The following is a 24,759-nucleotide window of genomic DNA, read 5'->3' as shown; positions in this document are numbered from 1 at the left end:
AAAAAAACAGCAATAGATATTTTTTTGGGAATTTGTTGATCCTTGAAAAGTTATACCTGTATAGTAGAATTTACGTGATCTAATGTTAACATTATTACTGTATAACATAACATGTCACGTATCATGATGTATTTTTTTTATTATACTGTATAAATCAAAACATGATATGTTCTAATATTTTAAATTAATATAAATTTTATGTATTATATACTCATGTATCCTTGTATATTATTTCATATATACATATAAAGTAAAATATTTATTTCCATAAAATAATAGCGTCAGAATAAATTTTACTCGTTGCTGCGAAAAATTACTGGCTCTGGCTCTGGCTCTGGCTCGGCCTCGGCTCTCTTTCTACGAGCTCCTTTTTGGCAGGTCCTGTATCTAGACAGGCAAGTTCCGAGCAGGAGCAAAATAGGAAGGCTAATAAAATATTATAGGCAAAAAAAATCTACATAAAAGACAAAGGCTCTGTGATCAGATAAAGCTTCCTTGCGCTTTTGGCTCCCAGCAACTTTTGGCCCAGAAGCAGTTTCCACGTTGTTCAAATGTTAGATGCCTCCATCGTGAAGGTAGTTGGTGGGAGCAAAATCTACCTTTCCCCGCGAAAATTTTGTTTGAGTGAATCCCCGTTGACCTCTTTTCTTTTATTGACCGGCAATTAGGTTAGTATTTCAACAGTATTTTTTTAAAAATATTTTTATTTTTTTAAATTAATATGTTTTTGATATTTTTAGATTATTTTGATGTATTGATATCAAAAATAATTTTTTAAAAATAAAAATTTTATTTTAATATATTTTTAAATAAAAAATAATTTAAAAAACAATTCTTAAATTAAGTGGAAAGACTCAAAAACTGTTGGAATCGGAACCTAACCTATACAATGAGGATATGATGATTTTAAATATGACCGGTTAAAATTCAAATTGATTTATTAATATATTTTTTAAAATTAATAATATTTTATCTAAAAAAAAATCTTAAAATGATTACTCAATCCAGGAGGTGGTTTCCTAACTTGGTGGTCCTCTCCCATGTTTATTTTGGAGGTGTTTAATAGTGCGGTAAACATATTATTTATTTAATATTTTAATATACTATATCAAAACTAAATTTTTAAAATTTAAATATATATTATTTTAATGTATATTTAAAAACACTCCTTTAAAATTCAGCTCATGGCTATTAAAAATCACTTTTATAGGTTTCTGATAATGCAAGGGGCCACTGCATTGAAAATTTAAACTAGGGAGAGCTTCGAGGAAACGGAGGGAGTAAATCATGGCATCTTTTGTTTTAAAAGTACTTTATCTAGGCTGTGATCCCTCGCTATGGTGTGCAAGGTCAATGCCTTTCTTCTTCTTTTTCTTGGTAAAAATGCACCAGCATTAACGTGGTTGTTTCTCCAAGATAGATGACGTCAGTGGATTTTTCTTTTTAATTTTAAAATCGGAATATTTTCAGATTATTTTATATATATTAAAATTAAAATTTCAATTAATCAAGTTTGGCGAACCGAACCTTCTTATCAACTTAGTGAATCGCTTATTAACTGGGCTATAATGGGTTATCCACTTTAATAAAAAAATGTTATTTAATATATTTGATTAGATATATTTTTCAAATTGAGATTATAATTAACTATATATATATATATAAATATTGTTAATGTAGCATTTTATTATTGTTGGAGGATAGAAATTATGGGAAATAAAAGAAATATGTTTTTATTTTTTTATTGTTTAAAATGTTAAAAATTATTATTATTTTTTAAAATTAATATATTTTTGATATTTTTAGATTATTTTAATGTGATGATATTAAAAATAATTTTTAAAAAATAAATTTTTTATTGTGATGCCTTTTCAAATAAAAAATAATTTAAAAAACTCCAAAAACTATTGGAAGTAAAACCTAAATGATACAGTGAGGATATAATGGTTTTAAATATGACAGGTTAAAATTTAATTTGATTTATTAATATATTTTAAAAAATTAATAATATTTTGTTTTTTTTTTTTAAAATTCTTAAAATGATTACTCAATTCTTGGAGGTGGTTTCCTAACTTTGTGGTCCGCTAGCATTTATACCCATGTTTATTTTGGAGGTGTTTAATAGTGCGGAAAAAATATTATTTATTTAAAATTATTTTTTAAATATTTTAATATACTATATCAAAACTGATTTTTAATAGCCGTAAGCTGAATTTTAAAGGAGTTTTTCTTTTTAAATATATATTAAAATAATATTTTTTTAAATTTATGGGTTTCTGGTAATGCAAGGGGCCACTGCATTGAAAGTTTAAACTAGGGAGAGCTTCGAGGAACGGAGGGAGTAAATCATGGCTTCTTTTATTTTAAAGTACTTTATTTAGGCTGTGATCCCTCGCTATTGGTGTGCAAGGTCAATGCCTTTCTTCTTCTTTTTCTTGGTAAAAATGCACCAGCATTAACGTGGTTGTTTCTCCAAGATAGATGACGTCAGTGGATTTTTCTTTTTAATTTTAAAATCGGAATATTTTCAGATTATTTTATATATATTAAAATTAAAATTTCAATTAATCAAGTTTGGCGAACCGAACCTTCTTATCAACTTAGTGAATCTCTTATTAACTGGGTTATAATAGGTTATTCATTTTAATAAAAAAAATGTTATTTAATATATTTAATTAGATATATTTTTCAAATTAAGATTATAAATAACTATATATATAAAAATATTGTTAATGTAGCATTTCATTATTGTTGGAGGATAGAAATTATGAGAAATAAAAGAGATATGTTTTTATTTTTTTATTGTTTAAAAAATATAAAAAATCACTGAAAAATCATTTAAAAAACAAAATTATTTTATATCTGTTTTTTATGTTTTTTAACCAAATACGTCTATGTTGTTTTTTTGTGTGCATATATATGTATATATATTTATTATGAGATACTAATTAAATGCAACAAGCATGGTTAATGAATTTGTATGAAGTGAATATTTGGAAGTATAGTAATTTTTGTTCTTTTTTTTATATTTTAATAAATAAATAAAACATATAAAAAGTTATTTTAACGTAGCCAATGGAATTACCTTAACAAGGCAACGTTAATTAAAGTTACGGTGGTTACTGATATGGGCAACAGTCACTTCAACTACTGGCCACATTTTTATTTTTTTAAAAAGAAAACCTACCAGCCAGCAAGGAATCACGTTTACATTTGGCCGCGTATGTAATTTTCGGTTTAGTTCATTTTCGTCGTATAGCGTCAAGTTATGTTGTCGCTTACTTCTTTTATTGGACGAAAATAGATAGCAACAAATTTATATGTATGTATGTATGTATGTATATGTGTATGTATGTATGTATAATTTATTCAGAATAATTTAATAAAACAACTTCCTATGCTATTTTTTCACACGAACTCTAACGTGTCAAATTTATAAATAGTAAAATATGATTTGCAGAAATTTTAAATAATTAACTTGGTGTGAAAAGTATTAATAATCAACGTGGAGCGTTTGTATAATTATACACACACACGGAAAACAGAAAGGTAAAATATATAATTACTATACTTGTATCAAGGTTTAACTTGAAAGAGGGTACAATTATTAAGTTATTCTGTTAATTTAATTTATGAGTTATCATCTAAATTTATATTTATTATTTTTATTTGAAATAATATTATTTTAGTTTTTTATTAAAAAAATTAATTATTCTCATCCAACCAGGTTTAGATTGGATTTGATCAAATAAATTCATCAAATTAATATTAAAACTAGTTAAAATTAAAATTCAATTCAAATCAAGTTTTGAATAATAAATTTATCATGATAATTTATTATTTTCAATTTAATAATTATAATAAAAAATAGAATAATTCACCTATTCAATATTAAAATTAATTAAAATTAAAATCCAACATGGTTCACTATAAATTTATTATGTTATTTTTATTATTTTATATTTAATAATTATATTCTCAAAAAATGTTATGTGATAATAAAAAATTTGAAATCTGTATAATAAATTTGAAATTAAAATCAAAGTATATATTTTATATAAAAATTTAAGATAGTCAAAATTTTACTTGTATATTTAAACCTAAAAACTATATTTTATGGAAAATAAAGTTTTTTTAAATAAAAAAATTATTCACCTAATTAATATTAAAACTAGTAGAAATTAAAATTCAGTTAAGGTCATTTATCATATTAACGAATTCCTTTTCTACCTCGAGTTACTAAAAACTCAATCCGCTGCAGCGAATTATAGTAAAGAAAAAAACACAACCTTCCTTTTCTACCTCGAGTTACTAAAAACATTCACTTCCCAGAATAAAAAGCACCATCTTAATTAACCTCATTAGCTTCGGCTCCGAACCTAAAAACAAACACTAACCTCTCATCTGCTGCCTCCGACGGAAGAGGGTGGGTGTGGTTATCCCAATCCATTCTCATTGGGACCCACCATGAGCGGCTGTCGCGTGCCGCATAGGGACACTACACACGTGTCATCTAAGCTGTCAAACTCTTTTCATCAATCGTGAGGTTAAATTTGGCATCCATGTCGACCCTACTCCCCTGCCTGTTCTTTCCTCCCCCCACCTCTCTCCATTTTTATCGGTCTCTCTTCTCTATATATTTGACTCCCCCGTTCCGATTACACACCTACTCACTTACCCGTAAACTTTCTCTCAGCAGCCCCCCTTCCCGCTCAGCGTCGGCGCTGCTTTTTTTTTTTTTTTCTCTATCAATTATTTTTTGAATATTCTGTGTTATCTGATTGTTTTCTTCGTATTCGGATCTCTAGAGTTCCGTTAATCTGAATTCCGGATCTGAATCAGTGGGTTAGCGGTTGATTTTTAGTGAATATCTGATAAAAATAAAAACTATTCCTTACACAACAAATAACTATAAAAAAGCTGATAATCCTTATCAGACTGTAAACTTTATACGAATCCAATCCCGTTGTCTTTTCCGAACAATAAAAAGCTTCACTGTTCAGGAGTTTTTGGTAAACGAGAGTAATGTCGGCTGCAGCGAGCTATGGAGCTCTCCTTCAACCAAAATCGGTGAGAGCTCCGTTTTCTTCGCTTGGTAAATCGTCTTCTCTTTCTCCTTCGCTCAATGTTGCCACAGCAGCATCTGCTTCTCGGCGGAGCGCGAGGGCAAACCGATGTGCTTCGACGAGGAAATCAGTGGTTGTTGAGAGAAAATCGTTTTTGGGAAGTAAAGTGCGGGGGTCTGCTGGATCGGAGAGATTGCATTTTTGGCAGTCGGATGGACCGGGTAGAGAGCCGAAACTTCGAGTTGTTGTCCGGTCTGCATTGTCCGGTGTGCCGGAGAAGCCGCTTGGGTTGTATGACCCATCGTTTGATAAGGATTCGTGTGGGGTTGGTTTTGTGGCTGAATTATCCGGGGATAGCAGTCGTAAAACGGTATGATATTTCAAGATAATTTCTTTTTATTTATTTATTTAAAGACTTTTATGCAAAGGATTGTTTTTCGGTTGTTTTTGAAGGTAAATGATGCTTTGGAGATGTTGGTGAGGATGACACATAGAGGGGCTTGTGGATGTGAGACGAATACTGGTGACGGGGCTGGTATTCTTGTGGCTCTTCCTCATGATTTCTACAAGGAGGTGTCTTTTTATTTCCTTCGCTGTTTTCTATTTTTTTTTTGTTATGGTGAAAATGACTTTACGGTGATATATTTAATGGATTTAATTTCCTTACAATTTTTCCACTATGTTTTCGATTTATAATATTTTTTTACAGAAAAAAAACTGATATTTCATCTGAAATCATATCTGATGTTTCAAATGCATCCTTGCATGGTTTAGGCTTGGGAATTTAATGAATGATTGAGAACAACTGTTAAAATCGGCACTTTTGGTTAAAATCTCTTGCCTTTTATGCATGCATAATGTTTTTTTTGAACCTTGAATTAGTAGTTTTACTGAATTTAATTTAAAAAGGAAACTAAATCATGGTGCTGATTTTACTTCAATTTGGTTTATTCAGGTTGCTAAGGATATTGGGTTCGAACTGCCACCACCAGGGGAATATGCAGTTGGCATGTTCTTTTTGCCCACATCTGATAATCGCAAGGAAGAAAGCAAGAATGTATTCACTAAGGTGATGTTGAGACCGTCAAAATTGAAATAACCTCAACTATTTTTTTTTTTGACGTTGTTCCATAATGTTTTTGATTTTGATGGCAATGAAGGTTGCGGAGTCTCTTGGGCATACTGTACTTGGGTGGCGACCAGTACCAACAGATAACTCTGAACTGGGAAATTCTGCGTTGCAGACCGAGCCTGTCATTGAGCAAGTGTTCCTTACAGCCACTCCTAGGTCGAAGGCTGATTTTGAGCAGCAGGTAGCTTTTTATTCGAATTTTTGTTAAACAGTATATAGCAAAAGAAGTAATTAGCATCACAAAGTAATTGTAGCTGTCCATGTTTGAGGTAGAAATTGGGGAGATGAAGAGGAAGAAGGGATTTGTTTCAGGTTCTGAACAATGCAAGTGAGCATTTATATACCTTCAGGTTCCACAGTTACGTTGTTGATGATTGTTTGCTCTGTTTTTGCAGATGTACATATTAAGGAGGGTGTCAATGGTAGCTATTAGAGCTGCACTAAACCTTCAATATGGTGGTGTTAGGGACTTTTATATCTGTTCCCTTTCCTCAAGGTTTGTGTGTCATAAGCTATTTTATATGGTCCTGTCTAATGCTTCTCTTGACAGAATTATCAATTCCTTTGATTGAATTCTGCAGGACGGTTGTTTATAAAGGTCAGTTGAAGCCTGAACAGTTGAAGGGTTACTATTATGCAGATCTTGGGAATGAAAGGTTTACGAGCTACATGGCCCTGGTAAATATTTTATCCATTCACTTTTCTCCTATTACACTAACACGTACTTCAACAAACAGCATGGGAACCACTGGTAACCGAAGATATGCAAGGTTGAGGAATGACTTCTGAGGCATTGAAGTTGAATGATCTCTTAAGTTCTTCCACACCCTTGATTACTATTTGAATTTGGATGCTGGAATGGATGCCATGGGTGAGTTGGTAAGAAACCTCATTGTTGAAAGTAAGAAACTTACTGCAGTGCTCTATATGATCACTTGTTTGAGGTCCAGTTGGTGTTTGGTCAAGGTAGCTTAAGGTTTGAGTGTTTCTTGTATAGACACCGCAATAAAAGTTTGTTGAAGTGCCCTGAAGACAACTCTCATGCTTGTGGTTTTCAAACCACTTTTACTTTTCATGAATTGAGTGGCTCGATTCTTGAAATAACATTCTTGGTTCCTTTCTTTCGGTTCAGGTACACTCACGATTTTCAACAAATACATTTCCTAGCTGGGATCGTGCTCAACCCATGCGTGTCTTGGGCCATAATGGGGAAATCAACACGCTAAGAGGCAATGTAAACTGGTAAGCACCCCAACTGAGACAGTTTTGGCCTTGTTTAGTGTCATTGATCTACAATTGCATAGTAATATGCTATTTTATCTCTCTGGAATGATCATGGTTTTTATTTTTTTTTGTATGGGAAAGAATATTAACTTCCAATATTCCTTTTCAGGATGAAGGCTCGTGAGGGCCTAATAAAATGCAAGGAGCTCGGTCTCTCGAAGAATGAGATGAAGAAGCTTCTTCCAATTGTAGATGCTAGTTCTTCCGACTCAGGTGAATTTCTTTGTTTTGAATTTATGGAGGCTTAAATCAATATAACCAGTGTTTACATGTGCCTCTCTGATATCATAATTATATTGACTCGTCTTTGACTTTTATTTTTTTATAATTGAATTGCAGGGGCTTTTGATGGTGTGCTGGAGCTTTTAATTCGAGCTGGGAGAAGTCTCCCTGAAGCTGTCATGATGATGATTCCTGAAGCCTGGCAAAATGACAAGAATATGGATCCTCAAAGGAGGGCACTGTATGAATACTTCTCAGCTCTTATGGAACCGTGGGATGGGCCTGCACTTATCTCATGTAATTGTTTTGAGCAATTCATGTGCTCTCTTCAAATGCTGTCGTGTGCAATATTTGATTGGTTGCTTTTTGCTAATTTATTTTATTTTATTTTGTTTTCAGTTACTGATGGCCACTACTTAGGAGCTACTCTGGATCGCAATGGGTTACGTCCAGGGAGATTTTATGTTACACGAAGTGGACGAGTTATCATGGCCAGTGAAGTTGGTGTTGTGGATATTCCTCCTGAAGATGTCCTTAGGAAAGGAAGACTTAACCCTGGAATGATGCTTCTGGTGGATTTTGAGAAGCATATTGTTGTAGATGATGAAGCCTTGAAGCAACAATATTCCCTAGCAAGGCCCTATGGAGAGTGGCTGAAGAGGCAAAAGATTGAACTCAGTGACATAGTTGACTCAGTTCAAGAATCTGAGAGAGTTGCTCCAGCCATTTCTGGGGTTGTTCCTGTATGTGTTATACAAACGTTCAAATGCTTCATTTTTCCCTCTGTGTGCATGTGCAATTCTCATTATAGTTAGATTTTTCATCACTTCAGGCATCTGATGATGACACCAGTATGCAGAATATGGGCACTCATGGTTTGCTGGCACCGTTAAAAGCTTTTGGGTATGTGAATCTTATGGCTGCATCAACTTTCTTTGAATCTGGAAGCCAATACTTTTTTAAAAGCAGTTTATACTGATTTTGTATAAATCTCATGCAGCTATACTGTTGAAGCCTTGGAGATGCTGATGCTTCCCATGGCAAAGGACGCTACAGAGGCTCTTGGTTCGATGGGAAATGATGCTCCCTTGGCTGTCATGTCTAACAGGGAAAAACTCACTTTTGAGTACTTCAAGCAAATGTTTGCTCAAGTGACAAACCCTCCAATTGATCCCATCAGAGAGAAGATTGTCACTTCAATGGAATGCATGATTGGGCCGGAAGGTGATTTGACAGAATCAACTGAAGAACAATGCCACCGTCTCTCTCTAAAAGGCCCTCTTTTATCAATCGAGCATATGGAAGCAATGAAAAAAATGAACTTTAGAGGTTGGCGAAGCAAAGTTCTCGACATAACTTATTCAAAAGAGCGGGGTAGGAAGGGATTGGAGGAGACTTTAGATAGGATTTGCACTGAAGCTCATGAGGCAATCAAGGAAGGTTATACTGTGTTGGTTCTTTCTGACAGAGGTATGATTTCTATTCTTCGATTTACATGTACCAAGGCCTTGTAAACGCATGCAGTTAGAAGTTTACTACAGCATAGTGATCTACATGGGCAGTGAATTAACTTCTTTTGGGTTTTATTTCATGCTAGCCTTCTCATCAAAGCGTGTTGCTGCAAGCTCCCTCTTGGCTGTTGGCGCTGTCCACCAATATCTAGTAAAAAGGCTTGAGCGAACTCAAGTCGGGTTGATAGTTGAATCTGCTGAACCACGTGAAGTGCACCATTTCTGTACATTGGTTGGTTTTGGCGCAGATGCTATCTGCCCATACCTAGCTGTAGAGGCCATTTGGAGATTACAGGTTGATGGCAAGATCCCACCAAAATCCACGGGCGAGTTCCACACAAAGGATGAGCTAGTCAAGAAGTATTTCAAGGCAAGCAACTATGGCATGATGAAAGTGCTTGCCAAAATGGGAATTTCAACTTTGGCCTCCTACAAGGGTGCTCAGATTTTTGAAGGCCTGGGCCTTTCATCAGAAGTGATTGACAAGTGCTTTGCAGGAACTCCAAGCAGGGTAGAAGGAGCAACATTTGAGATGCTTGCTCGTGATTCTCTTCGTTTGCACGAGTTGGCGTTTCCTTCCCGTGCTCTCCCTCCTGGAAGTGCAGAAGCTGTAGCACTGCCCAATCCGGGGGATTATCATTGGAGAAAAGGTGGTGAGATTCACCTTAATGATCCTCTTGCTATTGCAAAACTTCAAGAAGCTGCCAGAGTTAATAGTGTGGCTGCCTATAAGGAATATTCTAAGCGCATTCAGGAGTTAAACAAAGCTTGTAATTTGCGTGGGCTTTTGAGGTTCAAAGTGGCAGATGTGAAAGTTTCTTTGGATGAAGTAGAACCAGCCAGTGAGATTGTTAAAAGGTTCTGTACTGGGGCAATGAGTTATGGATCAATATCATTGGAGGCACACACCACACTGGCTCAGGCTATGAACAAAATTGGAGGAAAATCAAACACAGGTATGTTCTGCAAGTCATAAATTCCCTGTTTCTATCTTTCTATTTTGCAAAAGCACTTATCTACTTGGGGAGAGGATAGCTATATTCTCACCTTTTTCAAGAATGCCTTTTATTCTTTTCATTTTTTAAATTATAGATCACTCTGTTTGACTTTTAAATTATCGAATCACCCTGTTTGCTTTTTTAAGTTTAATAACAAGTATTTTTTGGTCGTCCATAGTTGAAATTTTTTTACTAAAATTATGGTTCTGAACTCCTTTTCTATTCTTCTGTCTCGCTACATTTGCTTCATATTTATTTTTTGTAATTTCTTTCTTTCTTTCTTTTTAATTTTTCTTCCACTGAAGGTGAGGGAGGTGAACAACCATCTCGGATGGAGCCTCTTCCTGATGGTTCAATGAACCCAAAGAGGAGTGCAATTAAGCAGGTTGCAAGTGGGAGATTTGGAGTGTCAAGTTACTATCTTACAAATGCTGATGAGCTGCAGATAAAGATGGCTCAGGTATTTGTCAAAATCACACATTTTGAAACCAAAATTTCCTGTTTATGTCATGGTCCTGCTGTTGTCATTGCGCGTTCCTATTTAGCCCCTGCTTTCCTGTTGGAACAGAGGTTCCTATTGTTTATGGATTTATGTTCATGGCAGATGATGCTGTGTCTGCAAAGCACCCCTGGGTGCATTGCATCTATAAGTGATAGCTTTGGCATTTGGTGAGATTAAATATGAACTGAATTTGTTTACTTTTTTTCATTTGATTTAGACTGATTTTTTTGTGCCTTGGATCACAGGGTGCCAAGCCTGGTGAAGGAGGTGAGCTTCCTGGCCACAAGGTCATAGGAGACATTGCAATTACCAGAAATTCTACTGCAGGGGTGGGTCTCATTAGTCCTCCTCCCCATCATGATATCTATTCAATTGAAGACCTTGCTCAATTGATTCATGACCTCAAGGTATGTGCTTTTGCTGCTTCATGTGCTATGTCCTCGCTTCATTTGTTCAACCTGTTGGTCACTCCTGCTTATACCTTTGGCTCTCTCTTTTTGTTTCCCAGAATGCCAATCCAGCAGCCAGAATAAGTGTCAAGTTGGTATCTGAAGCTGGCGTGGGAGTAATCGCCAGTGGGGTGGTGAAGGGACATGCTGATCATGTTTTGATCTCAGGTCATGATGGAGGTACAGGTGCTTCTCGATGGACTGGCATAAAGAACGCTGGGCTCCCATGGGAACTTGGTTTGGCTGAGACCCATCAAACACTTGTTGCCAATGACCTTCGTGGCCGAACAGTTCTTCAGACTGATGGCCAACTAAAAACTGGACGAGATGTGGCCATTGCGGCTCTTCTTGGTGCTGAAGAATTTGGCTTCAGCACTGCCCCCCTTATAACACTTGGCTGCATCATGATGCGAAAGTGCCATAAGAACACCTGCCCTGTAGGCATTGCTACTCAAGATCCAGTGCTGAGGGAAAAGTTTGCTGGAGAACCTGAACATGTTATCAACTTCTTTTTTATGCTAGCAGAGGAGCTCAGGGAGATCATGTCTCAGCTTGGTTTCCGTACAATGAATGAGATGGTTGGTCGTTCAGACATGCTTGAAGTTGATAAAGAAGTTGTTAAGAGCAATGAGAAGCTGGAAAATATTGATCTCTCCTTGTTACTTAGACCTGCTGCTGACATTCGACCTGGAGCTGCCCAATATTGTGTCCAAAAGCAGGATCATGGTTTGGACATGGCATTGGATCAAAAACTCATCAAACTTTCTGAGGCTGCATTGGAAAAAAGTCTTCCTGTGTACATTGAAACACCTGTCCGCAATGTGAACCGTGCTGTCGGAACAATGCTTAGCCATGAAGTTACTAAGCGTTACCACTTGGCAGGGCTTCCTGCAGATACTATTCACATCAAACTCACAGGAAGTGCTGGGCAGAGTCTAGGAGCTTTCCTTTGCCCTGGCATCATGCTGGAGCTGGAAGGGGATGGCAATGACTATGTTGGTAAAGGATTATCAGGTGGGAAGATTGTAGTTTATCCTCCAAAAGGAAGCCTCTTTGATCCGAAAGAGAACATTATAATTGGTAATGTAGCTCTTTATGGAGCCACATGTGGTGAAGCATATTTCAATGGGATGGCAGCAGAAAGATTTTGTGTCCGTAATTCTGGGGCAAGGGCTGTTGTAGAAGGTGTTGGTGATCATGGCTGTGAGTACATGACAGGTGGAACTGTTGTTGTGCTTGGGAAAACTGGAAGGAATTTTGCTGCTGGCATGAGTGGTGGTGTTGCTTATGTTCTTGATTTGGATGGGAATTTCAGATCTCGTTGCAATCCTGAACTCGTAGATCTTGACAAAGTCGAGGAAGAGGAGGACATTACAACTCTAAAAATGATGATACAACAACACCAGCGTCACACAAATAGCCTGCTAGCTAGAGAAGTACTTGCTGATTTTGATAATCTTCTACCTAAATTTATTAAGGTCTTCCCAAGGGATTACAAACGTGTTCTTGCCAACATGAAAGAGGAATCTGCCACAAAAGAGGCTGCTGACCTTGCTGCTAAAGAAGCTGAAGAAGCTGAGGAGCAAGATGAAGCAGAGTTGAAGGAGAAAGATGCTTTTGAGGAGCTAAAGAAGCTGGCAGCTGCATCTTTGAATGGGAATTCCATTCAGGTAAATTCTTTGATACTCTTTTTTTAATGTCAAAGTCTTGTATGCTGTTTATCTTTATTAAGGTTCTTAAAATTACTATATTGAGGGCAGTTTTAAAAATGTAAGACTCATTTTGCACAGTTTGTTATATAGTGTATGAAACAAAATTATGATACAACTGAGTTGCATTTGTGTGGATATAATTATTTGAAACACTACTAGAAGGGGTTATTAGAGTTTAGTGAAAATTGTCCAAATAACTTGAGCTGATTCATGCTTTATCTATGGAGCATATGCAGTTTTATGATTGGTGAAATGGTTTTTGTACATGTTTTAATACGAGACATTGAAATTCACTGAAGGTACAAGATGGACCTTTGAAAAGGCCTACCCGTGTTAATGATGCTGTTAAACATCGAGGGTTTATTGCTTATGAGCGTGAAGGTGTTCAGTACAGAGATCCAAATATTCGAATGAATGACTGGAAGGAAGTTACAGAGGAGTCAAAACCTGGCCCTCTTTTAAAGACCCAGTCAGCCCGTTGCATGGACTGTGGCACTCCTTTCTGTCACCAGGTAAGCGTTATTCTACCTTTATCCTGCATATGCATCAGGTGTCAATTCTACACTATTTTGAAATGAATTTTTACACCTTATTCTTCTCGATGGTAAATGCAGGAGAACTCAGGATGTCCTCTTGGAAACAAAATCCCTGAATTTAATGAGTTAGTGCATCAAAATCGGTGGCGTGAAGCATTAGATAGGTTACTTGAGACAAATAACTTCCCAGAGTTCACTGGCAGAGTTTGCCCTGCACCTTGTGAAGGTTCCTGTGTTCTTGGCATAATTGATGATCCTGTCTCAATAAAAAACATTGAATGTTCAATTATTGACAAGGCCTTTGAGGAGGGTTGGATGGTTCCGCGGCCTCCCCTCAAGAGAACTGGGTATACCTTTTTTTAACCTTGGCATTATGTGTAGAAGCCTTTTATTGCTTAGTTTTTTCATCTTTTGAACTGATCATGGGTTTTTTCATCTTTTGAACTGATCATGGTTTCTTCTATGCAACTGGTGTCATTTTAAATGTGACATTGATTGAAATGGCGATATCGTATTGGATTTTATACAATTAAAATATTTTTGAATTTCTTTTGTATGAGAATATGCTATGTTATATGAGTGAAGAATGTCATGTCATATACCTTCTCTTGCAGGAGACGAGTGGCTATTGTTGGAAGTGGGCCTTCTGGTTTGGCTGCTGCTGATCAACTAAACAAAATGGGTCATTTGGTGACTGTGTATGAGCGTGCTGACCGAATTGGAGGGCTAATGATGTATGGAGTTCCCAACATGAAAACTGACAAAGTGGATATAGTTCAACGGCGTGTTAACCTTATGTCTGACGAAGGCATCAATTTTGTGGTAAATGCTAATGTTGGAATTGATCCTTTGTATTCTCTTGATCGGCTTCGAGAGGAGAACAATGCAATTGTTTTGGCAGTGGGAGCCACAAAACCTAGGTAAGTCATGAGCAGAAAGCAAATATTAGATGCCATTGTTGGATTCTGGATCCTCGTTAACAAATTTTTTTTTTTCGCTGGAGAAGTTTTGGTCTCTCAGGAAGTGATTTTTATTGTTAAGAACATTCTTACCTGCCTGATAGGAATACAATACTTTAATGAAGTGTTGGATGATATGGTTAACTTCAATAATTTTTTTTGCAGGGACCTTCCGGTACCTGGTCGGGAGTTGTCAGGCATCTATTTTGCTATGCAGTTTCTTCATGCGAATACCAAAAGTTTGCTTGACAGCAATTTGCAGGATGGTAACTACATATCTGCAAAGGGCAAGAAAGTTGTTGTCATTGGTGGAGGTGACACTGGAAAAGATTGCCTTGGGACATCTATTCGCCATGGGTGTAGTAACATTGTAAATCTAGAGCTTCTACCTGAGCCACCACGAACTAGAGGTCCAGGCAACCCTTGGCCACAGGTACGATCTTTCATTCTGTTGCTGCATGTTGATTTCAACCACTGCCCTATGGTTTTTTCAATTGTCTTTTTTAGGGGAGGGAGGTGTTGGGGGATTGTTTGGATCTGGATTATATTGTGCTTAATGCTTGTTATTTGTTTTGCTGGTTCATCTTATGTCCATCGATCTTTTACATAATTTCACGAACTTGGATAAAAATAACATGATCAAAATGCATGCCGGCTTGGGCACCTCACCCAAGTATAAGATGCCGTGAACCTGTTCTAATTCATTCTTTTGGCAGTGGCCTAGAGTATTCCGGGTAGACTATGGGCACCAGGAAGCTGCTGCCAAGTTTGGGAAAGACCCGAGGTCTTATGAGGTGTTGACTAAGCGTTTCATTGGAGATGAGAATGGGAATGTGAAAGGACTTGAGCTGGTACGTGTCCATTGGGAGAAGGATGCCACAGGGAAATTTCAATTTAAGGAGGTTGAGGGCTCTGAGGAAGTTATTAAGGCTGACCTAGTCCTACTAGCAATGGGATTCCTTGGTCCTGAGCCGGTTCGTATTTCCTTCCTCATCTTCTCCCTTCTTTTAAAATTGAGTGGATATAATCACATCTGATAAACACAAATTTCCATCATGTTATATTTATATTTAAAAATTAAGCACTATAGTAATTAGAATGTCAACAAATAGTATTTTATTAATAGAACTAAAAGAATTGTAAAAAAGATTGAAAATTCACCCTTAATTCTTTAATACTTGCACAACAATTCTCATGCTGCTTTTTTTCCCTCTTCGTTTTTAACAGAATGTGGCAGAGAAGTTGGGCTTGGAGCAAGATAATAGATCGAATTTCAAGGCAGAATATGGCCGCTTCTCAACCAATGTGGAAGGGATCTTTGCAGCTGGGGATTGCAGGCGAGGCCAGTCCCTAGTTGTATGGGCAATATCAGAAGGACGACAAGCTGCTTCCCAGGTGGACAAATATCTCATGAAAGAAGACGATGCCACCATTAACACCGATAATACACAGGATGACCTTGTCAAGAGGCACCAAGACCTCACCAAGAGACATCAAGACAGCAGCAAGCACACTGTCATGACGTAGACAACCCTTGAGTCCTTTTTCTTCTCTTCCTCAAGCAGTGCTGAAAAGGGATACACAGGATGCACATCATTCTAGGATCAATCATCTCATAGAATGATGCTGTGGAAGGAATAAATTGAAGATCACCAGAATGGTGCTTGGTTCCCACATGTGAACCCGGGGGACTTGGAATGATTGAGCAGAAGTGAGAAGTAGCATTGTGCAGCTGGTATAGAAATTAGGATATTTATGGTGCTCATTTTTATTTTTTTATAATAGCTTTCAACCAGCTTTGCTTGAAAATTGTTAAGCTCATTTGGTAGTTGTTGAGGAATAATGTACAGTTATGTTTATTGAAATATTTTATGGAAATATGTGGGAAATTGTTTTGTTCTGGATTGTCTAGTTATTTGTTCTTGAGTAACAGATACAGATTTTTTGGCAGAAAGATAACCTTGTGCCTTGTGGATTAGCTATATATATATATATATATATCTGTGTTTTTGTGTGCTTACTCCAAACCTGATAAAAACACCATAAACGTGCCATTTAAAAAAATAATAATACCGAGATGAATCGAATGATATGGTGTGACACTAGGGTTGTTGTCATTAATTTATATATATAAAAAAATACCGAAAAGAATCGAATGATATGGTGTGATACCAAGATTATTGTGATTTATTTGATGGATGGCATGCAAATCGAGGTGTGAAGAGAGAAATGTGATTTATTAGTATAGGGGTTTTTTTGTTTTTTCTTTTACTTCTCCTTATAAGTAAAAATTATTAATATCTATTTCTTTCTTTTTTTTTCTTGTTTTTTTTTATACTCAAATATGTATTCTTCTTTTTTATTTTTTTTCTTCTTAGTTTTTTAATTAATATACTTTATAATATTTTTTTTCTCTTTTTAACTTTAGTTACAACCATATTAAGATTTTTTTTTCATGTTTTTTCACTATATTTATTTTTATTTTATTTTTAATTTTTTTCTTAATAATTGAATGAATATTGTTGAAGGTTTTTTTTTAATATGAGATCAATTTTTAATTGATTTATATATAGGATTTTTAAATTTTTAGTAATCTCAACTTTATTTTTTTCATATGAATTTTTTTTGTTGAATTTATTTCTTCATGTTATTTATTTGTTGTATATTTGTTTGAGTTGATTTTCTTCTTATTTTTCCAAGTGTTTTCAGTATTATAAAACGTTGATTTATATTAATTTGATAATTTTATAGTTTTGTAAAATTAATTTTTTAAATATTTTTAAATAATTATTGACAAAATTATATATGATATTTTTATGAAGAAAATACCAATGTAATAAAGTGAATATTTTTTTTAAGTGCCTTTTCTATCAACAAATTTATTAGTAATAATATTTTTTTATTCCATCAACAAATCTATTAGTAATAATATATTTTTTTATTACCAACAAATTTATTGATGGATAAAAAATTACCGATAAAAAATTTATTCATGAAGTATTTTTTATATTAATTTTATTAGTAAATTAATTATAAATAGAATATTAATATAAATATCAAATTCATATATATAAAGATTGTGGCAGTGATAAATTTAATATAAAAGGGGACCGTTTAAAAGCTTCCAAAGAATCCTCGAGGAAATAATTATCGAGAACTGTTATCCTGGACTGAGCTGGGGTTTACAACATGAGCTGGGGTTCACTGTTGTAAATTCTTGCCGGTTGTTTGGTTGAATAAGGCTAATTCATGAACAGTTCTTCCATGTCATATATTTTTACGTGATTTCGTCAAAATGTTCAGCGTCCTGAAGCCTCAAGATGGCAAAACACGTCTTCCTCGCCTGGACAGCCTCAGTTTCCCTCTCTGAGACTGGTACTGTGCATTCAGGCTGAAGAGAAGCTTTGCCCCCTTCAGCAGTATTGGCTGGTGGTGCGGGAAGCTTTATTTGCACAAGCTTGTCTGTGTGTAAGAGGAATGGTGTTTGCTGAAGAGTTAAGATTGTGAACTGTGCTGGATATGTAGAAGCCAGCTGAGATGGTTTACGGTAAGCCATGAAGCTTGACGGTAACAATGGTAATCTGGAGAAAAAAAGCATGAATGAAGGTGGTGAGAAAAGGCTTGTAGAAGCATCAGAATACTGTACCACCAGAGCCTTGACCTTGTACCTTTGACCTCTACCATCAACTGTTTTTAAATGTGATTACAGTTATTTTTTTAATTTTTTTTTAATATTAACAAATTAAAATAATTTAAAAATATTAATTTAAAGTAAAAAATAAAAAAATTCAAATATTAAAAAAAACCCTTAAAAGTACAAAAAACAAACAGAAAATATATATAAGATCATCAATAATATAACCAGAGATTAATTTCAAAAATCACGCCTTCGTGGGAATTTAATGCCTCGAATTCTCATAAATGTGTTTCGCATTGCAATTGTTATTGCTATTAGAGTTTGAGAAAAAACATAATATACAAAATATAATTTAGATATTTCAAGAAAAATAATTAACTTTATCAAAGGATTAACTTATACTTTCTTAAAACACATTAGAACTAACTTACAGATTCATACAAACATTAGGGACTAAATTACAATTTACTTCTTCAAAAATTACGTGCTCCTTAATTTATATCTTTCTAGCACGTGGCAGGTTATAGGATCAGTACGTGTCAACAAAACAGCCCTGAAACAGCGCCGTGGTCTGTCTTAGTCTCTCTCTCTTATAAAAACGTGATAGGTTTTGTTTTTCACTTTAGCAGATGCAGAGAGAGAGAGAGAGAGCTAAACAAGAAACCCAAAAATGGCAGCAGGAAGAAGAATCAATCTGAACCGTCTGTTTTCATCATTAGCACCATCATCATCTTCAAACACGATCTCCAGAACTGGGGTCATAGAGACAATCCCCGTTAGATCCGAATACACGGACCGGATCGTGAAGCTTTCAACCCAGCAGCTGCCACAAGAAAATCAAGATCAAGAAACTGTCAAGAAACAAGAACAGGAAGAAATAACCCATCAAGATTCTCAAAATGAAGAAGATGATGAAGATGGTGGAGAGTATGTGAATAAAGAGACTGGTGAGATTGGTGGGCCGAAAGGACCTGAGCCTACTCGATTTGGTGATTGGGAACGTAATGGTCGTTGCTCTGATTTTTAGATTTCTTTTTTCCTTTTTTTTTTGTTTTTATTAATGCTAGTTTAATTTTGGATCTTGCTAATAATATTGATTGTAGTGATTTTCTGGGTTGTAACCATGAATCATCAAAGTTTACGAAATGGGCTGTAGCTGTTGTTCAATCTTGTTGAGTGTTAAATGGAACATGTGGTGTTTTTCAACTCTTTAAGATTGTTGTCATTTTCTTGTAGCCCACATTATTTTGCTTATGAAGAGTGCTGCATGGCTTATTTATGCTGTGCCTGTGCCTTTGCCTGTGCTTCCGTCTAGTCCTACAAGAACAGGTGATAAAGCCTATTTGGACAGAATGGGATGTAGGTTACTACTTCTTATATGCCTTCTAGTGGTTATAAATTGTTTCGTTTATGTATTGTCTTCTGGATGGCTTTAATAGGATTGGGCAATTCTTCATGGTGGATCTGCCGTCGCAGATTGTTGTTAGGCAAAATGTGAAGAAAAATTGCCGCCTTCTGGGTTTTAAAAGGATTGCTACGACTTCTAAGCAGTCTAGTTGTCATGAAATCTCTGGGAAAAAACTGGCAGCTGGCTGGTGGAAGTTAAATGTAGATGGTAGCTCATTGGGCAATCGGTACGGGCTGGTGCTGGTGGAGAAATTCCAGATGGGCACTCTGAAGGGAGAGTGGTTGCAGACTTCTTGAGGTTGAGTCAGATCCCATAGAGAGGCTGTTGGAATACTTAATTCAAATCCCGCTGATTGCCACACCCTTTTGCACTTGGTGAATGGTTTTGAGCAAGATATTCGAGATTTTGGAGAGTGAGATGCAGCACCAGTTTAAAGGGGGGTACTTTTGTGCAGATTTATATGGCTTGTTCTGGTGCAGTCAAGAGTCTCTTCTGGCAGAGCGGAACTCCCCACCTCCTGGGCTCAAGCTAATCCGGCAGGCTGATGCTATGGAGATTACGAGTCAGGCTGAAACAGGACCAAGTGGATCTTAACCTTGGTTCGTTATTTATACAATGTAGCCACCATAATTGACGAGTTTTAACTTCATTTTTTAATATGAAGTTGAAAATTTCAGTTTCATCCCCAATTGAAGTAGTAACCAATGTGCATTCAGAATCCAATCTGCAAATCTTCTCAAAAGGTATTCAAATATATATGCATTCTCGTCCATCCTGCCATAATTGATCTTGGAAGACAATTTACTTAAAAAATTTCTTATCAATGTCATCTCACATACGCAAACAAGTTTCAGTCAACCATGTTATGATTGGAAATCTCGATAAGAGAGATACCATCTCGCAAATGCAGAAATTTGGATGGTCGGCGGCGAACACATGATCACCTATTGATTCTATAAAATTGATGGATACTGAGCTGGTTAAATCTAATGTAAATCTAGTCGAATTAATATTTTATAAAAAAATAAAATCCTATTATTTTAATAAACGTAATTGATATAAAAAATCTAATGACCTTTACTTTTTTTGAAATCAATCTTCGATTATATCCATTTAATTGTAAAAATATTGTGCTAGCTCGGCAAGGACAATCATGGCTCTACAAATCATGGTAGAATTTGTATCCACATGAGTCAAGAAGTGATCGTTTTCTCCATATCTAATCGATTGAAATAAGCAATCACAGCTTTTTCCTACATGTAGATCCTATTTGACACTAGAGAAAATGAAGCATCATACATAACAAATTGAATCCTTGGTTCTGTTATGATTTAACGACAGGGTTGACTTCCATTTTTTTTTTATTACAAAAGATGTCCTGGTAGACTTGTTCCTTCTATGTGGTTGTGTGATTAAGTTCCAACATTGCAGCAAGTGGAACCTGCACTAGTATAAACCCCCCTCTACTCTTCTCTTTATTAAAATCTTTGCTCTTCATTTGGTCTCTGCATATCACAAAGCATCAGATTTTCTCCACCAAAATGGTGCTCTCTCTCAAAGTCATCTCCTCCATCTCCCTCATCGTTATCATGATCTCCTATCTAAACATTGCAACAAGTCAAAACATTTGCTTGATGACTGCTTGTAACCGCACCGAGCCAGTGATTCGATTCCCTTTTCGGATTCAAAATCGTCAATTGAAGGCATGTGGTTATCCAGGTTTTGACATATCCTGTGGTGGCTCCAATGAGACCATGCTAGAGCTACACTCTTCAGGAAAATTTGTTGTTCAAGCTATAGACTATGGCACACAAGAAATATGGATTAATGATCAGGGAAACTGCCTTGCCGATCGAATCCTTTCTCTTGATCTCTCTGGCTCTCCTTTTATTGGCCTTTACTATCAATCTTTCACGTTCTTTAATTGCTCATCTTCTGATTATAGGAAATACGGGCTAAATCCAATAGCTTGTCTTAGTGGCTCTACGTACACAGTTTTTGCTACATCTTCTTCAACGGTTGTAAGCTCTCTACAGAATGGGAATTCATCCTGTAATTTAATCAGGGTGGTTCCTGTTCCAGTTGACTGGTCATTTAATCAGCAAATTTCGTCCTCGGACCTTAGCGAGGACCTGCATCTCACTTGGGAAGAACCTGACTGCGGAAAGTGCGAGTCGAGGGGGGGACGGTGTGCCGTCAAGACCAATTCTAGTAAAGTTGTTTGCTCAAATCTTCCTCATCATGGTAATTTGCTTCATACTCTCTATCTGATCTTTGCCTAATTTCTTCCCCCCCCAATTATCTAGTAGTAGACATGGTAAAAATAGCTATAAGAACAAACTTGATCAGGGGACTCAATCCAAGACTCTGGTTTAGGGTGGAGTGAATTGACCTCTGAGTTATTGTTTTTTTTGGTAAATACATTAGGTGCGCAGAGCTACCTAGAAACCAATTGAAAAAAAATAGAAAATCTAATCTTGATTTAAGAAAACTATATATGAACTTAGAGAAAAAACAATATTGTTGTTGGGTTATAATTTGATTTTTGATAAAGATGGAATGAATATTTTGGAGAAGCCTCCTATAACATTCTTACACATAGTGCATGATCATGCTGAAGTTACTACAAGATTAGATTAAATAAATAAACAAGATGGCCTCCAAGCGAGTGATTGGCTGCCTTGCTAGAGCTGAAGTGTCGACCAGTTATTATATATACTATATTTCTCCAAGAATTGGTCTGAAGAAATGTAAAATCCTCCTCCTCGCTTGAAATGGATTCAACACCTTCCAGATTGCAATCATAATTTTTGATGGTTGACTCAGACTATTTCCCATTTGGCCACACTAGCAAATTATACCTAATGCAACATGTAACAAGGACTATACAAGTTCTCATTGGCTAAGATATCATAGTTTTTGTGATTTTAGTTTGAAAAAATAGATTTAAAAAAAGATTAAATCGCAATCTTTTTATAATTAAGTTTTTAAGATAAAGTTCTCAATTAAAACCATGCAAAACTGTAGTATATATTAATTAGTTAAACACTTTTAAAATTATGATTATAACAAAACATAGTTTCAACACATCCTTCTTAATTTTCTAGAGGGAGTAAACCTTGTCCTAGGAAAATGAGTGAGTGGCAAATATTTTTCGATCTTTGTTGAGACTTGTGTTCTCTTGTTCGTCTCAATTAAACTTGAATAATTGAGTTTTTATGGGAAGGATTAATATTCAATAAAAATAACATTACTCTTCCTAATAGTAGAATTATACCGTAAACTAATCTAGAGGCTACAACATGGTCAGAATTTCCAAGTTCAGCTCTCTATGCCATCACCACAGCAGCTGGGATACCAGGGGCATTAATCATAGTAGGTCTCCTATGTTTCATCTGTGGCAGGGTCAAATACTGTGATAGAAGCAGCAGCGAATCAGGCGGTCTGCCGGAAGTTGATTCCACGGTTGATACAGAATCTGTAGTTATTATTGCTGGGTTGGATGGACCAACAATAGAGTCCTATCCCAAGATAGTCCTTGGCGAGAGCAGAAGGTTGCCTAAGCCTGATGACAACACTTGCTCAATATGCTTGTGTGAGTACAAGCCTAAGGAGACGCTCAAGACAATTCCTGAATGCAAGCATTGCTTCCATTCTGATTGCATTGATGAATGGCTTCGGTTGAATGCTTCTTGTCCCATCTGCAGAAATTCTCCTGAAAGATTGCCACCAGCTGAATCTTGATCAAAGCTATTGTATCGGGTCACACTCCTTGCTTGCTTGTGTTAGAAACTTAGAATATTAATATTGCTTGTAAAGATCTATTGTCCATCTTCTTTTGAAACAGCTGAATGTTGAGAAAGAGGAGTCGGGTTCTATCATAACATGGATGATGATGCCTAGGTTATATTTGTAACATTTCCACTAGTTATTAGTCTTTAAGAGATCATTTTGAAGTTTGAAGGCAAAATGGCAAGTCTGATACTTCTATATGATAGAAAAGTGCACGCAGGATTGATCTAAATGACTGAAGAGATCATCTACCTGTGCTGAGTTCTTTAAACACTTCCAGTTGAGATTACAAAAGGGGCGGAAGGTCTCTAAAAAAAAAAACAGATTGAGATGCCTGAGGTACAAAGGCAGGCGGATGCCTTTCCAAAGTAAATTCCAGAGTAAAAGTGAGACTCTGTATTTTATTTGCACCAACTATCAGAGGAAGTAGCAGGCGAAAGAAAATCAACGGTTGAAGGTTCAATGAAAGGACGTGGATATAGCAGTCGAGGAGTGTGCAGGTTTTCAATAACAAAATCAAAGTAATTAAAAATCAAGAGGCCGGTGATACCAGTACAAGTTTTCAGAAAAAACAAGGGGCATAGGTTGCTGTCCAAATTAATTGCTGCAGAGACATAAAATATTGAGATTTCTTTTTCTGTTTCAAAAATATGTTTTTATAAAAACAATATATATTTTTTAATTTTATTTATTAATATCAAAAATAATTTTTTTAAAAATAAAAATATATTATTTTAATACATTTTCAAATAAAAAAACACGTTAAACAACCTCATAACAATATTAAACATATTTAAGATCGAAAGATTTCAAAGAAAAAAAAAAAGAAATTCAAGGATTCAAGGATTTTTAGTAACCTTTCTTTGATATCTTTTCAAAGAAATCTTTTCAAATACCCATCAATCCAGCAAGAAATATGTGTACCTATAGTTGATCATGGATTTCCGGTATGCTGTAATGTCACTAGGACCTTTAATGACAACTTTGTCATGCATGGTGATCTAACTCTTGGATACACAGCAGCATAGATTTTTTTGTACTTCAGTGCAATGTTTTTTTTTTGATGAAATAACAGCCAATGAAGTATTAAGAAAAATAACAGATGATATCTACAACTCATGGCTAGCATGTGTCCTCTAAAACTGTAAAATGGTACGCCAAAAATAAATGGAGTAGAGAGAGGAGAGTGAAAAAAAAAGAGGAGGAAAAGATTTCTTAGACATACCAAAACTGTGAGAATAACACTATGAGTATCATTGAAAAGATATTGAGTAGACGAATACAACGAGATCAAGAAATATCATTAATGAAGACGAGACCTTGCTTGTCTTATGACTGTTGCTATGTCTCCCAAACCTTGCTTCTTGGCAATGATCTTTAAGTCCAATTCATTGGCCTACATGGACCAACATGAACAAGCAAAACAAAGAGAGATCCATCACCAACACTAGTTCTATGGAGCTCCATTTCAGTTCACTAATATTGACTTGAAATGCTACAAGGACTTGGGCCTTGTTGATGTAGATGTTTTGAAATCAATGCTATTAAAAA

The 24,759-nt window shown here is 35.6% G+C and overlaps 3 protein-coding genes and 1 long non-coding RNA gene across 7 annotated transcripts; all 4 read left to right on the top strand.

The window, feature by feature from the left end:
- The first annotated feature begins 4,627 nt into the window (after positions 1-4,627).
- LOC105110510 (glutamate synthase [NADH], amyloplastic) lies at positions 4,628-16,280 on the top strand. 4 transcript variants are annotated; one of them, XM_011005578.1, is made up of 22 exons: positions 4,628-5,436; positions 5,520-5,639; positions 6,022-6,135; positions 6,227-6,379; positions 6,594-6,694; positions 6,780-6,876; positions 7,331-7,440; positions 7,592-7,695; positions 7,822-8,001; positions 8,104-8,447; positions 8,537-8,607; positions 8,705-9,174; positions 9,302-10,171; positions 10,519-10,673; positions 10,961-11,122; positions 11,224-12,834; positions 13,176-13,388; positions 13,491-13,759; positions 14,027-14,332; positions 14,537-14,804; positions 15,088-15,345; positions 15,599-16,280. In XM_011005578.1, exons 1-22 carry the CDS (start codon positions 5,026-5,028, stop codon positions 15,896-15,898), a joined length of 6,687 nt encoding a protein of 2,228 aa, XP_011003880.1. In that variant the 5' UTR covers positions 4,628-5,025; the 3' UTR covers positions 15,899-16,280. The 4 variants fall into 4 exon arrangements, with proteins under 4 accessions (XP_011003880.1, XP_011003884.1, XP_011003881.1 ...); XM_011005582.1 differs by lacking the exons at positions 4,628-5,436; positions 5,520-5,639; positions 6,022-6,135; positions 6,227-6,379 and adding an exon at positions 6,500-6,510; XM_011005579.1 differs by lacking the exons at positions 4,628-5,436; positions 5,520-5,639; positions 6,022-6,135; ... (1 more) ...; positions 6,594-6,694; positions 6,780-6,876 and adding an exon at positions 6,965-7,077.
- A 2,331-nt stretch (positions 16,281-18,611) lies between these two features.
- LOC105110509 (succinate dehydrogenase assembly factor) lies at positions 18,612-19,140 on the top strand. Its single transcript, XM_011005577.1, has one exon. It carries the CDS (start codon positions 18,679-18,681, stop codon positions 19,033-19,035), a length of 357 nt encoding a protein of 118 aa, XP_011003879.1. The 5' UTR covers positions 18,612-18,678; the 3' UTR covers positions 19,036-19,140.
- Positions 19,141-19,209: 69 nt separating this feature from the next.
- On the top strand, positions 19,210-20,188 carry LOC105110507 (uncharacterized). Its single transcript, XR_839492.1, has 2 exons — positions 19,210-19,337; positions 19,448-20,188. It is a non-coding gene; the product is annotated as an uncharacterized LOC105110507 (long non-coding RNA).
- Positions 20,189-20,830: 642 nt separating this feature from the next.
- Positions 20,831-23,379, top strand: LOC105110506 (putative RING-H2 finger protein ATL21A). Its single transcript, XM_011005575.1, has 2 exons — positions 20,831-21,660; positions 22,727-23,379. Exons 1-2 carry the CDS (start codon positions 20,958-20,960, stop codon positions 23,158-23,160), a joined length of 1,137 nt encoding a protein of 378 aa, XP_011003877.1. The 5' UTR covers positions 20,831-20,957; the 3' UTR covers positions 23,161-23,379.
- The last annotated feature ends 1,380 nt before the right edge of the window (positions 23,380-24,759 follow it).

This window comes from Populus euphratica, unplaced genomic scaffold, assembly GCF_000495115.2.
Source record: "Populus euphratica unplaced genomic scaffold, PopEup_1.0 scaffold288.1, whole genome shotgun sequence".
Classification (NCBI taxonomy): domain Eukaryota; kingdom Viridiplantae; phylum Streptophyta; class Magnoliopsida; order Malpighiales; family Salicaceae; genus Populus; species Populus euphratica.
The sequence above is the reverse complement of the archived record's forward strand: the minus strand, read 5'-3'. Positions and strand labels throughout refer to the sequence as shown.